General features: G+C 39.5%; 1 protein-coding gene across 1 annotated transcript in view; it reads right to left on the minus strand.

Moving 5' to 3' along the window:
• Positions 1-7,268: 7,268 nt before the first annotated feature.
• si (sucrase-isomaltase (alpha-glucosidase)) overlaps positions 7,269-16,491 on the minus strand; it is a 60,752-nt gene continuing 51,529 nt past the window's right edge. Inside the window, exons 46-48 of the mRNA XM_047594395.1 lie at positions 14,941-14,990; positions 10,582-10,749; positions 7,269-7,611 (exon numbers count right to left, since the gene is read on the minus strand). Of these exons, the coding sequence (XP_047450351.1) occupies positions 7,534-7,611; positions 10,582-10,749; positions 14,941-14,990 (296 nt within the window). The 3' untranslated portion in view covers positions 7,269-7,533. The remainder of the gene's footprint in view (positions 7,612-10,581; positions 10,750-14,940; positions 14,991-16,491) is intronic.

A 16,491-nucleotide genomic window follows, 5' to 3' on the forward strand; every position in this document is an offset into this window, starting at 1 on the left:
CTCCCCTCCTCTGTGTTTCCCTCCATCCTCCCCTTACTCAGTATATTCCTGACTCTCATCCGCCACCCTTTATTCTTCCTGACCCGCTCCCCCACCATGTCAGTGCTCCCCATCTTGTCATCGTCCCTCCCTTGTATTCCACTCTTCCCCTAACCACTCACCGTGATCACTCTCAGTCTGTCATCATGGGCTGCATTGTTCTGTGATGGTAATCTGCTCTACTGAGGAAGTTTGCCATCCATGCCAGTTGAAAAGTTCTGAATTGTCTTAGTTTTTTTAAAAAAAAGCATCACACACACACACACACATTCATGCAGTCACACCTACTCACTTGTGAGGACCTTTAACGGACAACGCATTCACCACCATGTAAATGCTCAGTTTATGCTTCTATGTGAATATGACAGCGTAGATGCCCCACGCAGACCACAAGACCTGTGATTGGTCCGCTTGGTAGTAGTATATTTCTGCTTTAGTATTTCCGGCTGCATCTCCATCTTCACAATTTTCCAAGCATTTGTGCAACTTGTCTTGGTGACATTTCGGCGTAAGTTTCAGTCACCATTGTTGAAAGTGAAACAGGAAGTAGAAACAAACATTTACCCAACTTCACAAAAGGGACAGCCTCGACTAGTGTTTGGGTGACATTGTTACAGAGAGAGACAGACTGATGAGGTATGAAGTATAAATGGCTCGTAGATTGTGTACATAAGTTACCCATCTATGTCACATAAAGGTATAAACCACACTTAACCCTGTGCCAATTTCCTAATTGTAAGCTTTACTCTAAAACCACTCAGTCAGGTTTTAACTCTCAAAACGTTGACCACACAACACTGGTATTCTATGAAAAATTGGGCCCACACACACAATCAGACCTGTCTTTCTAAAGAGTTGCTAAGCTAAAATATTTATAAAAATATTTAGAGTGTAGCTGCACTATGAACACACAGTTGGTATTATCCTGTGTATGTGCATGCACACTGTATGTGAGGAGTGGAAAATGAGGAGAACGATCCCAGCGCGTCCTTTATAAATGTCAGTCAGGCAATGTGTGTTGTCATGGCAACATTTATACCCACAAACTAAATAAAACACTTTCCCATTTTAGCTTTGCAATTACTACCATGCATCATGACTGTCAGCCTTTGCTACATTCCTCTGCTCGTGCCGAAAATTTAACACGTCTTTCCCCGCAAACAGTCATTAGCTTGAGCCCACACGAGTGTGTGTAGCGTGTGAATGAATCATGCTTGTGTCATTTTCTGGGGGTGATTGGAATCTACGCTGAAGCTAGAGGTGGATGCTTCAGCTCTCTTGTTCTTTGTTGCTGTGCTGTAACTAAAAGGGGAAAAAACGAAAAAAGAGAAAGAAACCTAAAATAAATGGAGAGATTCCACCGCCCTCTCTGTGGATATAATGAGCAGGGATTATTCATTTGTTGTTGGTCATCTCTTTTTTTTGTCCCCGTTTTATCATCTGACAGCTACAGGGAGCAGTTGTCACATATGCTCATATTCAGATGATATATTCAGCTTGGTAAAAAATTATAATTCAAGAGTTAAGGGCAGTAAACCTGACCCTTTAGATTTTTCAAATGCAATTAGCCCAGTGTTTTTCTACAGCCTAAACACTCAAGGGTAGAATGTATTTAGCATAGCTGCATATATCCTTGACTACACAGGGATTTTCAGTTTTCTGGTGATCACGCTCGCTGGGTGATTTGTGACATTATGCACATGCTCCAGAGTATTGAATTACTTGGCCACCAGAGGCATTTGACTAGCTCTGCTGAACCGGAAGTGATGCAATCACAGTGGCCCCATTTCCAGTGATATTTAAATCCTTTTCTGCATGGGTTGTCTGGCCAACTGGCGAATCGCTCTTCCTCTTTGCATGTCCTGTTTTCGATTCAATTTGTAAGGAATGTTTATGTGAGTGTGTAAGTGCGTGGGTTGTGCCATTTGATGTGATTTGGAAATTTCTGTTTTTGTGGCCACCCTTTGGTGCTTGATCTACCATATGCAAAATAAATAAATAAATTGCTTTCCCCCAATGTGGTCGAGCTAGAATAATAATAATAATAATAATAATTTGCTGTGACACTAAGTAACCTTACTGATTTACTTGTCTTAACAGCAAAGCCCAACATAGTATTATCAGATCCACTGTTACACCATTTGACTTCGCATTAATCTACGCTGACAGTTTGAGCCTGAGCAAGTTTTTCTAAATCTAAAAAACTATATTTAGAGCAGTAATACAAAGTTTGTTGCTCAAAAGAATTGATGAAGCAGTATTCTAGATGATGTCTGAGAGTGGTTGCACTATAGTGCAGTTCATGTCCATTCAATTTTAAGCTGATGCATGTGTATAATAGCATTGAAAAAGCATCATTTTTATATATTTAGCAAAAACGACGTTTTCAATGACCGTTTTAGGATTTCTTTAGCATTTTGTCTGTGACTGCACTAAAAGAAATTGCACTTGAACATCTCATAGTGATTATTAATGCAATACCTCACAAATGCATGGGGTGTGGGAAAACTTTCTTCCACCACTGTATAATTGGATAGACCTTCTCACTGAAACGCATGAGAAGCTGTGTCCAAACTTTTGACTGGTAGTGAAGCTGCACATTGATCAGACAGCGCAGAGGGATCCGTATAATTATTTGCAAGCGACTGTCCTTATGGCTCAGTTTTGGTCTCCACCTAACTGCTAAAGACACAAAAATGTGCATAATTTCAGAACAAACACAAATTGGTCTAGCTAGTATTGCAAACGGAATTATATCAGTGTTAATGGCTTTCAGGTGCTTAAAAAACAATACAATAAGTAAATAAATTGTAAAATTAAACAAAAATCTCAACTTTTAAGTCAGTGAGACTAAGAATGAATTTACATAACACGTTTATACTGTATTAGTTTCAGGTCTAATTTAATTTATACCTCAGTGTCAATCGAAATGTTGTGTGCCATTTTCAAAATAATATTCCCTTTCTTCTTTTTTTTCTCTTTGTCTTGTGACTCATTTTAAGAAAGTTATGCTTTGGTTCTCCACTGAGACGTTTTAAGAATGATGACAATGGTAATCACAATGATGATGGTAATGGTGCAGTTATGATTGCTACGGCACCTGCAGGGGTAGCAGATGCCTTTTAATGTCGTTTATTAATTATAGTCATTGACTCTAAACTAAAATGGCTGCCTAGTGCCCTATGCAGTGTTTTTCTATCTAGTTGGTTGCTAGTTGGTAGCTGACTGCTAGCCTATTGGTCAGTTTCTCATCTGGACTGGGCTTATAAATGTGTTTTGTCTCAGATCTTGGCACAAGGGAATGTAACATTTTATCCTGTGTATTAATAGGAGGGTTACTGTTACTATATCTGATGCACATTTCCTCTGCATCAATCACAGTGCAAGCACTGAATTGTTGATGTCAATAATTTATGTAAAATAAATAATAATAATACCAAACGCAACCTGCTACCAGGCTGCCCCTGTGAAATGTCATTAGTCTCAATGGGACTTAACTAGACCACATTTTGAACAGATATTTGTGTATAATTAATGTGATAAACATCACATTGAATATTTCACTTATCATCTTCTATCTAGCTGTCCTAGGAAGGATGATTCCTCAGCAAAATACTTTTCTTGAGATTTTTTTTTTTTGTCCTTTAGAACATAGAGGTGGATTTTTATTTTTGGGGGTCAGGGTCAGGAACCATGAGTGTTCCTTTAACAACGCGCAAAAATATGAATTATGCTTTCAGTGGCCAATCATTCTCCAGTGTGCATGATTGCACAAAGTAAGAGGCAGATTAGTGAAGGTGAAATGGAAAATTGCACAACAGCGGCCTGGTGTCAAACACGGGTGAGATTTTTGCACCCTGTGTCTGTGTATGTGTGTTAGCAAAGGGGACAGGTGTGTGAACGGGTATGAAACTGGCTGTGAGGATGTTGCCTACCTGTCTACGAAATGAAAAGATGATGACTTGCTGAGATACATTATAGAATTTATGGTGACAAGTGGCATCACATTTTTCTTTCGTTAGAACTGACTGTGAGATAAGCCGACACACAGCTGGACAGAAATGCGCTTTTATTGTCTCTCTCTGTGTTTGTAAATACTAAAAGGTGACTTTAATTTTGCAAAGCTCTGCTAAGATGTAATTAACAGCAATTCAGGGTGTGACTTAACTGAGGTAACACAAGCATGCAAAGGTAAGTGAAGGACACATGAAGAACACGTGGGTGCGCACTCGGAGCACCTGCTACACCTGATAGTGTTTGAAGTCGTCAGAGTGCTTTCCCTCTGTCTTTCATGTTGTTTTATCCTTTTTATTTAGTTTCCCCCTTCATCCGTAGCACACTTGTATCTGTCAGTCGTCCTGCTAACAAAGATGCATTGTTGCTGCTACTCATTTAAAAGGCGTGTTGTCTGGGAAGAAGGGTTCTCTTTCAGAAAATCAGAGAGGAACAGAACAACACATTGATCCACGAATAATCGAAAATAAGGGAGATTTCTCTGTGGAAAGCTCTGGGACGCGTTACTTCACTGTGTAGACCCAACTGAACCCTGCACACAAGAATTTTCAAATCCTGTCAAAATGCTTGTAAGACTCAACTGTATTTGACTTTTTGGAGCCTGAGAAGGTAAGTTATTGTAAAAAAAAAAAAAAAAATTCATGTCCAAATTTTTAAACTTTCATGAGCTAAGGAAGAACAACATTGTTTTAATATTATGGCAATACTTGTTTTTGAAGAAATGCCTTGGGTCACATTTTAATTAGTCACTATGAAGCATTAGTGAATACTTAATTCATAATTTAATGGATGTGAATAGACATGAGTAAGCAGTTTTACATGTATACGTGCTTTAATCTCCTGTACATCTATAGAAAGCTGATAATGATCTCTATCATTTATAAATGAAATATTTACAAACCAGTTATTTAAGAGTCATCAGTGGTTCATAAAACCTTTATAAAGTGTAAATAAACTTTTGAATGTGCATTTATACATCTTAGTATTTACACATGTGTTAGTAGTTACTGAGTTAATACGTTTTCATTTCTGTTTTTTCTGCTGAGAAGATTAAATCTAGGCACAGATGGTCCTCACTTCATCACTCACAAAAACCACTAAATGTTTTATAACTTCCTGAATTAATCATTAATTGCAGTAAGAATGCATATAATTCATTTATAAATGATAAACAGATCATTAATAATTATTAACCAATAAACATGTTATAGACATGCATATTATTGCATTTATAAATGCAGTAGTGCTTAAGAAATTTTTAAAATAAGTAACTAGTTATCCTTCATAGCGTGCAGTTATCCTTAAGAGTTAAGGATAACTGCACTGCGTCGGAAGTATCTAAGCTGCATTCGCTGGTTTGGATCGATTCAAATGGACCCTGGTGTGATTGCTGTGCTACTGTGGTTCATTTGAAGACTGCAATCTTAACCTTGGTGTGCAACGAGCAAGCCTCAAAACAAACCTCAGTGCAGTTTGACTGAAATATTAATGCAGCACAGACCACAGATGTAAGTACTGCACTTCATTCTTTGATTTGAAGGAACAGAATATTGAAGTGTACCTGGTTGTTCAGGACCAGACATCAGAACTAGCCAAGCTGCATCTTTGCAGCAGATCTTCTAGACTCCTTGATACCTATAAGTTGTTATCACCACCATGTGTCCAACTAGTGCATTTAGCCAAGTACACAATTCTGGCTCTGTGAGTTCTCTTGCAAAATATACATATAAAAGTGGTCCAATCAGGTTGTGACCTTGTCCACATACCTTTTGTTTTTATGATTTGGTTCAGTAGTTAAAATTCTTGTGTAAATATGAAGTACAACTAGATTTTATCTACTTCGGTGTGAACCAAGTATGTCTTCATCTGCTTCTTCTGAAAATATAATACTTATATGTATTATAACATATAAGTATGTATGTTATGTGCACCACAATATTTATATATTCTAAAATGCCTGCTATTTGATTTGTGCATTTATAAAAGCAACAAAACATCTCCAAGCATGAATTGTTATTTCTTGGGGACAAAAAAAAGAACCAACGGTCTATTGACATGTACAGCAACCCATTACTGAAAATAAATTCAGCTGATGATAGTGCCAAGGCCCCTGTATTATAAAGTTTCTTTCTTTGGAAAGATTAGAAATAAAATAGATTTTCAAACAGCAGAAACCCCCTGAATAGGAATGTGGAAGAAAACATTAAATCCCTAGTTGTTTCAGAGTCTTGTCTCTTCTTCAAATTCCTCGACCCGTGTCTTCAGTATGAATCCAGGCAGATGCCTTGTCAGATTGCCAGCTCAATTAGTCCCGCTGGCACCCATGGTCGGTGCTTTGTATTCAAAGTGAAAACTGATTTTCACTTAAATAAAGCATGAATTGTAAACTTTTTGGACACAAGAACAGAAAAACACAGTGAAAATCACATCCATCATTCCATAGTCACCCCTGTATACATTCCTTCCCTCAGTGTGGCGATTAGAGTGGAAATCAATCTGAAGTGCCCATGGCTAAATTCATGTCATTACGTTTACTGCAGGCTGAATAATGAATGAGTGTATTATTATATCAGGAAGTAATGGGATGAGACAAAGCAAAGGTAGACAGCTTGCCTCAGGTGAGAGCCATAATTGTTCTGTGGCACACCTACCCACAGCTATATGCACCGACACCCGCATGTACGGAAACAAGCAGGTGCCGTAACTCACTGCTGCGTGCCAATGGCACAAAACAAAAGCCCGAGGTGCAATTAATAATAATTCACTTTAGTTATTTTTACTGTGGTAGTTTCCTTCTGCCAGTCATTTGCTCTGACTGAAGTCACCTACTGCTGCTTTTGACTTTTGAGTTACATTTGAGCGAAAAGTGAAAGATTTATGTGTGATTTACATATATAAACTAATCGTTTGGGGAGTCATTCAGCCAGAAGCTGTAGAATCCAAAGAAACTCATATTGTTGTTTATTACTGTATTGATGATTTAGACTCTCTCTCTCTCTCTCGCTCTCTCTCTCTCTATATATATATGTATATATATATATATATATGTATGTATGTATATATATATATATGTGTATGTATGTATATATATATATGCCCCCCCCCATATATATGTGTGTGTGTAGAGAGAAAGAGATAGATATGAATTATGTTGCAGTTTCTGTCCTCCCTACAGATTCAATGACACTTGTAACACAACAAGGCACTCACGATTGTTTCTGAAGTTTCATCATTTTTATTGGTAATTCAGCACATGATCCAAAGTTATTTGCGGTAAATATTGAAACACGTTGTGTATTGTAGTATTGAAATTTAAAGACATCTTACTTTAAAAACCGTTTAGATCCCAGAGGTACGTTTATCACTGAGGATAAAATTAAATAAAAATAAAATTTCTTCACTTCATAATTTACATCAGCAGATCATTACATACAGATAAATTAATTTTTGCCACTAAAACATAAATAATGATAATGGAACTCAGGCGCTGGTCCTCCATGTTATGGTGAAAGGCTGATCCACATGAATAGACTTTGAAGTAGCATCTAATATCAGCTCCTATAGAAAGAAGAAATGAGAGGGAGAGCGGTTACAACACTGACTGGATATCTCAAAAGATCAATCTCACATTTCTTCTCCCACCAGTTTTAACCCCCATTCCTGCATGGCATGAGTGAGTATAGAAAACGGATGCATAATGCTTGAAACTTTGTCTACATAACCCCCTTTAGAAGTCTAAAAATGACAATTGTACAGTAAGTTCCTCTTGTTCTGTGCTTAGTGTCTGAAAATGATGCAAACAGCATCTGTCTCAAGAAAACTGAAAAAAGCCTATTGTGGATGGCATTAGGAGCAGACCTATATGCCTGATATAACATCCCATTCTGTACCAGGCAGAAATAACTCTCCCACCTGACTATATTTAAAAGATGCAGCCAGCACCAGCTGCTTTCTGATTCTTTCAAGTTGTTACGCTATCAGACAATACTTAAGAAGATGAATGAATCGTCTCGTGCTGAGAAACCACTTAAAACCATGCGCACACTGTCATCTTCGATCCCTTCCCCTAGTTCCTCTCTTTACTTCCTTTCACCCCTCTTTTCGTATCTCAACCTGCTCAACCATGCACACACACGGACTACAGTCCGTCTTCCGTCTTTCCGGAAGATGGAAGGTGGACTGTCTTTCTGTCCTTTCATTATTCTCCAGCCATCCTCACATCCCTGACACACACTTGCAATCCCTCTGTCATACTGACTTTCTTCATCTGCAATTCTTACCCTCTCGCCTTGCTTCTCCCTGTCTGTCTTCCCCGGGAACAGTATAAATCTAAAGCTTCTGGGCTTCTTCCTACCTATGATTATTTATGGGGCTGCGGTAGCTATCATTTCCATGCTCCTGATAAGTGCACTGAGTACAGTACACAACCTTGACAGGAATATTTTATCATAGGCCAAATGAGGAGAAGGAACACATGCTAGCCTGTTAAACTTTGCTTCGTCATTCCCTTTTCCTTCACCCATCCTCCACCTTTATCATTTCCACTGCGCAATACAGCTCTGCACCTCGTCATGTGACCTTTCTGGGAGTCTTATTAATACTGTATGTTCATTCTCTTCAACTCAAACCTTTTTGTGCTTAATGTGCTTGCTGCTCAATTATCCTTGTTTAGAATAATGAATCCCTTCCAGCTCTAGCTGAACCTTTACCGTGACCCCCTCGCCTCACACATGACTACAGAGTTGATTCATACACAACCGCTGTGGGTAATCTTTTTAAAGAACTGACAATATGCACAGCAGCCACTAAATATTAATCCATCTACATAGCACTCTGGACACAGGCACAGGACTCTGCTTTGCATACACAGCTCCCCTTGATTGTCTATCACGTTCCTTTCCTGTCGACCAGTGGAGCAGATGATGGAGACAGCAATGGGAAATGACAGTGATTCTACACAAGCCGATTTAAAATCACCGTCCTGAGTCTTCAACTCTGGGCTCGTTACAAAACAACAGTGTCGGGGGGAACGCGGAGTTGATTACACCTATTAGATGACAAAAGGCGGCGCAGCAGGGGGTGTGGTGTGAACCTGAGGTTTTTTTGTTTTAGTGACACTTTCTGACAGGCAGGGAAATGCTCAATCAACTTGACAGCTGGGCCGTGTTTATGAAACGTGTGAAAGTAACGAAAAAAAAAGCTCACTCAGCTGTGATATTAACGCAGAAGAACTTAACTGGGTGAAGGACAGTGATTAATATGTTTATTAGGAGGCACAAATGTGGCTAAGTTTATGTGTAAGATGCGACAGAATATACAACGATCAAGCATAATATTATGACCACCGTCCTAATATTGTGTAAGTCTCCCTCGTGCCTCCAAATCAGTTGTGACTGTAGTTCGGACTTGTTCCAGTGCATCAGTTTGAGATTTAGTGAGTTTGGAGGCCAGGTCAACACCTTGTGCTGTTCTTCTTTTTGAATTGTTCCTTAAGGGTTTTTGTGTGTGTGTGTCTGTGTCAGGCTGCATCCTGCTGGGGATGGCTGCGGCCATGAAGGAGTGTCATTAGCTGGGTTTACATGGAAACTTTTTTCTCATTCTGATTGAAATAATTCCAATTGAAGGTTTCAGGTCAGCTGTTTGTGAGGTGATCTGTAAATGGTTCACCATTTACATGACTTTCGATCAGTTTGGGGAAAGGAATATTGCACCCCTGTGGGCCTGTTTAGTCTGTGTAAACCCAGCTATTGCTATGGGGGCCTGGTCTAGGTGGGTGCTACATGTCTAAGTAATATCTGCATGAATAGGTCCAGGTCCAAAGGTTTCCCAGCAGAACACTGGATTGTGACATGATTTCATCTCATCTTCCATACTGCTTAATCCTCACGAGGGTCGCGTGATGGTCAACATTATTTATTTCTCCTGTTGGAGGTTTTAATGTTGTGGCTGATCGGTGTATACGCAAATTATTGCATTAACATCAGTGTTACCTTTTTTTTCTGTCAGATGCTTTAGCCTGTTATTAATCCTCCTATAGGTCAGTGAATAAGGCATTGAGGCATAAGAAAATTGTATATATGTGACTTTGCTCTGTGCTTGGAGGCAATGAGCTGTAATTTACAAGCCTGAAACATTTTTCCTAAGACTTTAAAGTTGCAGCATGATGTACTTTGTCTAATGGTAAATTAATATCGATATATCATGCATTGTCAGTAGGTTTCTTAGTGCAACTATGTGCACAAAAATGACTATCATTTGTCAGAAAACGTCTGCAGCCAAAGACCATTTCACATAGAGGAGAGGATTCCTAAGTCAGCAGTGAATGTGATTATAATGTAAAGCCCCAATACCAATGTAAAAACATAAGAGTATGTAGGAATGTAAATACTCCGAAGTAGTTATGCAACTATTTTTAAAGGATGTATAATGACACTAGCTGGAGCATGTGATTTTATACTTGTGGTTCTGAACAGGATTCATTAACGGTGTGGTTACATTTGGATGGTAAATGGGAAAAAAGTTTCTTACCTGAGAGTCAGAGTTGTAGTGCGGAGTCAGTTGCTGTGATGTCGGCCCGACGGTTATTTGCGCCTCTGTGATCCTAACATTTCCTGCGCCCCAAACTTTCACCACACCCAGAATCAACCGATCAGCAGGAGCCAGACCGTTGTGGACAACTTTACTGGTCAGAGTGTTCTAGGTAAAAGAGTTATGGAGAGAAGGATATGATGAGGGTTATTAGAAAAAGATGTACTTCATTTGTATTAAGATGAGCATAAATAAGCAGAAACCTCTATGAAGCCATCGAGACAAAACTGCAGTTCTTCAACTGGCCACTTAAAGTTAATCCCCGTAGGTCTACATGTTAAAATGCCATACTTGGAGGGATGCTACAGGCTGTCTGCCTAGAGACTGCACGACCACCTCCGCTCCACTCACACTCTACCTTTTTGCCCAATTGTGAAATAACCAGGACCCAGCCAGAATCAGGTACTTGCAAAATTGTCACACTAAGCTTCAATACTGGTCTTCAGGAACCGTATGGGTGATGTCAAAGAGGCTGACATAGACTAAAACAAGGTTCATCTTGTTTATTTATTTTAGAATAGTCGTGTAGTCGAGCTCCACCCTCCACTATATATTCACCTTCATTTTCTGCTTGGTCTTTTTATTAAATGAGATTCAACAGTATCTGTGGCACATGTGTGTCATTTTTAGTCAGTTCCTTGTGTTTTGCGCATTCTGATCATTCTGAACAGTTTTAAATCTATGCTTGTATCATGCTGCACTTCTGAGAAAGACACACTTTGGCAGATACATATACTGTACATACACTTAGCTCCTTCATTTTCAATTTTGCCATATACTCACATCCCTTTTAAACTGTTAATTGTTCCTTAGGTTAAATGGCCTAACTATAAAGCACTAAAACTCATAAAAGAACTAAAATAACACGCACACACACGCACACACACACACACACACACACACACACACTGTTCAGATATAGCCAAAATGGCATACGATCTGCTAATCTGCCAGGCAGTACTGGCCTCATTGCCCAACTTATCCTCATCTTCTCACATCTGCCTGTTCACACATACACCCACAAGCGCAAACACATACAAGCCCCCACACACAAAATACACACGCTTACATTCTGTTCCTCCCTCTCTCCCCCTTTGGCTGTCAGACACTGCGCCCGTTTTATCGCCGTGTGAAATTGCTTTGGATTGAGCCTGATGGTAGGCAGAGGACAGCCACAGATGTTTGGCCACGGTATCTCTATGTGAGTACGGTAGACGTGTGCATGAGTGCATGTGTGTATGTTTTGTGATTAAACGTGTGCTCATTAATGTGTGTGTGTGTGTGGATCTTTGCCTGGCGACAAAGCAAATGGGGCTGGGTTAGTCCCATTAGTCCCAGTGATTAGAGCGTTTGTGACATGTCCGAGTCAAACAGCGGCTTGCTAAACGCTTGCTTCTTCCTGAACTTAGCCACAAGGCTTATGCACAGACAGCACAGTCTCCTTGAGCTCCGTGTGTCTTCATGCACTAGGATGGAAGTGCAAACGCACATGCAACTTGAAGTTTGTTGCCGTAGCTATTTTTTTTAATGACTGGCATTGTTGTTTCTCCACATAAAAGGGCAGGTACCAAGGTCGACGGAATGACACAGCTGACGTTGTATTGATCAGTTTGCACAGTGCAATTTTGCAGTTTTAAAAGTATACCCCTAATCTCTACGGCTCAGACCACCTCCTTTTACGAATGCAAGCACACGGGCATATGGCATGAAATGAAATGTTTGTGGCTTCATCTGGCAGCCCTTTTAAGCACTCTGGTGTATCTACAGATAGTAAATCTGCTCTAAGACCATGTCCATGCTAAGTCGGGTGGATTCATAAAAGCCTCCCTTTCACTCTTTCCAGACTTTTCGGACCTCCGAAAACAGAGCTCTGTCCTAACAGGCATCTGGATTGTGTAAATCTCAAAATCCTGGCTTGTCACTGAGAAACTTTACAGAAATATTGTTGTTGTTGACAAAACAGACCTTGGCTGTAATGTCACTGTTTTCAAGAATTAAACCAGGAAGAGGAGGAAAAAACAACAGCCACAATGCCTTGCTGAATTCACTGGTTCTGGTTGTTCTTTGATAAAGCCATGACTCTAAACTTTGCTCTGTGTTTTTGACATCAGTGAAATCAAATCAATCAAATACTCGTCAAAGACTCGTCTTCAGTAGAACTAACTCCCAGTTTGGGTTCAGGGGGCAGACACCCACTTAACATTCAAGGTCAGGCTTAAGACTTTCCTTTCATATATTTTATTTTATTTTATTTTATTTTATTTTATTTTATTTTATTTTATTTATTTTTTTATATAGGATAGGCTTATACTGAACCAACCCTTAGTTATGCTGCTATAGGCCTAGGTTGCACATGTCCCCCTTACTTTTTTCTCTGGCACCAAGCTCCAATCCTCTAATCTCTTCTATATTATACAAGCAACATTCTGCAGTAGCTATCTGTTGTGCAACACTTTCGGGTTGTCATGCAATACCTTGTGTCACAATCCAATTACTTTCTGTTACAATTCACTACTGTTTGTATATATGCCAATATTTTTTTTGTTTTTTATAATTTTTTTTTATGAGTGTTTACTTTTATGTATAACGAAGCTATGGAGACAAAGTAAGTATAAGTATTCTATTCTACTCTATTCTGTTCTATTTTATTCTACTTTTTTAACCTCATCATTTATCTTTTACACAGTTCACACTTTATTGTTGTTACTTTTCTACACTATGTATACTGTTGTAAACTGCAATTTCCCCACTGAGGGACAAATAAAGGTTTTCTATTCTATTCTATTCTATTCTATTCTATTCTATTCTATTCTATTCTATATTACTACTCATGCAATCGTGTGCTACCTCTGTATAGCACGTTAACTGCTGTGTTCTGTTGCCTTCATGCCTGCTCTGGGGGTTTCAGGCCAGGTTTCAGACCCGTGTGCTTTGCAAAGTGTCTTGAGACAATTTGCACTGATAAATGCTATATAAAATCAAATTGAACTGAACTGAATTGAAACCAAAGTTTTAAGAGTCTATTGCTAGGTAGCGACTCCCTGTAATACACTGATATGTGTGGTTGCATGTTCACCTTAACTTCAACAACCACAGAAAAATCAACCACAGAAATCTGTAATCACTGTTAGAAGTATCCTCTAGAGTTCTGCAACAGATGCATGGTGGTCACCGTAGACCTCTGATGTCAAAAACATAAGAGCCAGTCTGGGATTACACAGAGAAACAGAAGCCCAAATCCACAGAAGAACTGTGGGACATCTGCTTGTAGCAAACTGCCAGCCAATTACCCTATTTCCCTGTTTGTTGCAGTTTGTATGAAATGTATTGATAAATGGAAGCTATTTATCGCTTTATTTTTGAAAGCATTCTCACTTTACTTTTAGTGCCGAAAACTTTTGCACGACACAGCACATGAAAGGTTTGTTTTTGTCATTTTGGAATCGTTTTTTTGTGCTTTTTGCCAGCCGAAAGTCCTAAAATGACTCTTTGTGCTGGTGTTTGCGATAAGAGGTTGTCTGAGCAGACAGAAGAGCGAGTGCAATTTTAGTGCTAAAACAAGTACCATAGACACACTCTCATCTGCATTAACGTGGCCACGGTTCCACTCTCGTCACCTCTGAGTGAGCATGTTAGTTTCCAGCCACAATAACAGCTGTGTGGACAACAGAAGCCTTACACCTGATCAGAACAATCTGTTCCACTCGCTGCATCTTTTAACTCTGCAAACTGACTTGATAATGTCCTAAGTGATATATAGTGTTCTCCCTTTTTAAATATATAAAATCACTTTATATTTTTGTCACTCTGACACACTGCTAAACGGTACATTAAAAGCGATGAGAGGAGCAAGACAATAAAATTGAAGCACACCTATAAAAAAAAGCTTGTGCCATCTGTGGTCATAAATCCTCTCCACTATTGAGGGACTGAAATGGTTATTGTTAAATATTTTGTATATGGTGCTTTGTGAAAAGTAATCTGCTTTAAGATCATTGTAGCAGGGATAATAGCAAATGATTCACCCGCTTAAACACTGGTGTGTCACTTTCAAACTGAGCGTGTCAAACTGAAAACTTTCTTTGAGCCAAAACTGTCAAAAGCTCATATTCAAATCACTGGACTTGAATTAGACAATGATTCTTTGCTAATGGCTTCCAACTGTTAGCCTTTGACATCTGCTTCCCACGACTCTGTTCGATGGTAAAGCATGGGCGTATTTGCCGGTCTTAATAATATAATAATAATGATAAAGAAAAAAGAGGAATAAAACGATATGCGTTTGGCCCTTGAACTCACCGATGCTGCTGAAAAGGTGGTCAGAAGATATTGATTTTTCTCCACCGTGTCTGAAAAGAGACAAAGACTGTGAATTACTCACAGAGCAGAGACATGGAGGCACACGGAACAGGTGAGAATGGATGACTTGCAGATATAGAGATAGTGAGAAAATGAAGAAATTAAGATAAAGAAGAATTCACAAGAACCAAGTTAATATTCAGTTGACTGAATGAGTGGATAAATAATCACCTTATTAGGTTTAACAGTGGAGACGTCGTGAAACAAAGTGTTGGCTCATTACTAGGTCCATCCACATTTTGACACATGTTCGATTAAATGAGCAAACAATAGAATGAGGGTAGAATAACTAGATATAAAGGGATGGATGATAACCAGCTGCATGAATGAGTGAACACAGAACTGCTTGCCTAAAGGATGAATGCTTGAATAACTGACGAATGAGTGAGGAGCACACAGATGAGCCGGCCTGACTGACAGCAGAGCGAATAGCTAACCCTCTGAAGGGAGACTAAAACATGCGCAAGTCAAAAAAAATGATAACGCGGCTAAGCAGGTGCTGGACCGAGAGGCAAAGCAAACAAGAAAGACACTGGGAGTCTACATGGCAGACCGTCAGCGAGACGCAGAAGATGGGACAGAGATAAAAGAGAACTGATGAAGAGCATATCTCCAGGCAGCGACATGGGGAATTACTGTAATAGTTTCTGTCACTCCCCTTCTCTGTATTCTTCAATCGCTCTCCCTATCTTCCTCTCTCTCTGCTTTGTCCTAACACAAACATGCCTTTCACAGAGGAGTGTATCTCCTCACGGAGGCACTTCAGAGACTGATTCCTGTGTCTAAGAACGAGTGAGGAATTGGGGAAAGACTCTACTTTAGTTTAACTGTGTGACGCTTCAAGCTGATACTTGGTGACTTGTCCAACTGAAACGATTTGCTCCTTGCGGAACTTACAGACTGGACTCATGCACATTTCTTTGCACGGACATACTAGCGAGTTGCAAACACATGTGCAACTTCATTGTTGCTGTTTTATTTTTTCTATTTGATTGGTGTCATCCTTGGTCCTCCATAAAAGCTCACGCGCCAACGTCAGTTGATGATCTATTGATCAGTTTGCACAGTGTAATTTTACAGTTTTAAAGTGCACCCTCAACTCTGTCGATCAGGCCGGTGAAAAAGTGAGAAAATGAACAGATGTCATGTAAATACAATGTTTGGTATGTGCACGTCAGTCTTTCTAGGTTACATTCTAACTTGGTAAAAAATGTGTCAGCCAGTGGAAACTGAGCCTGCAGCCAATTAGCCTGATGGCTAATAAACACTGAAGAAAAATCACAGATGAGGCTCATGGGAAGGCACTTGATCCTAAACTAAAGCATGCGACATGTTTCGGTTTTGTGTTGTTATGCATTTATGACAGTGGGACTCTAGGGTTTGTACTCATTTAGACAGAAATCCAGCCAGTAGTTGCAGAAAGAGCACAAAGGGACATGACAAAGGGACATGAGGTAAACCCAGAAAATCTGCACTCATTAGGTTCCAACT

This window comes from Mugil cephalus, chromosome 9 (assembly GCF_022458985.1).
Source record: "Mugil cephalus isolate CIBA_MC_2020 chromosome 9, CIBA_Mcephalus_1.1, whole genome shotgun sequence".
Taxonomy (NCBI): Eukaryota; Metazoa; Chordata; class Actinopteri; order Mugiliformes; family Mugilidae; genus Mugil; species Mugil cephalus.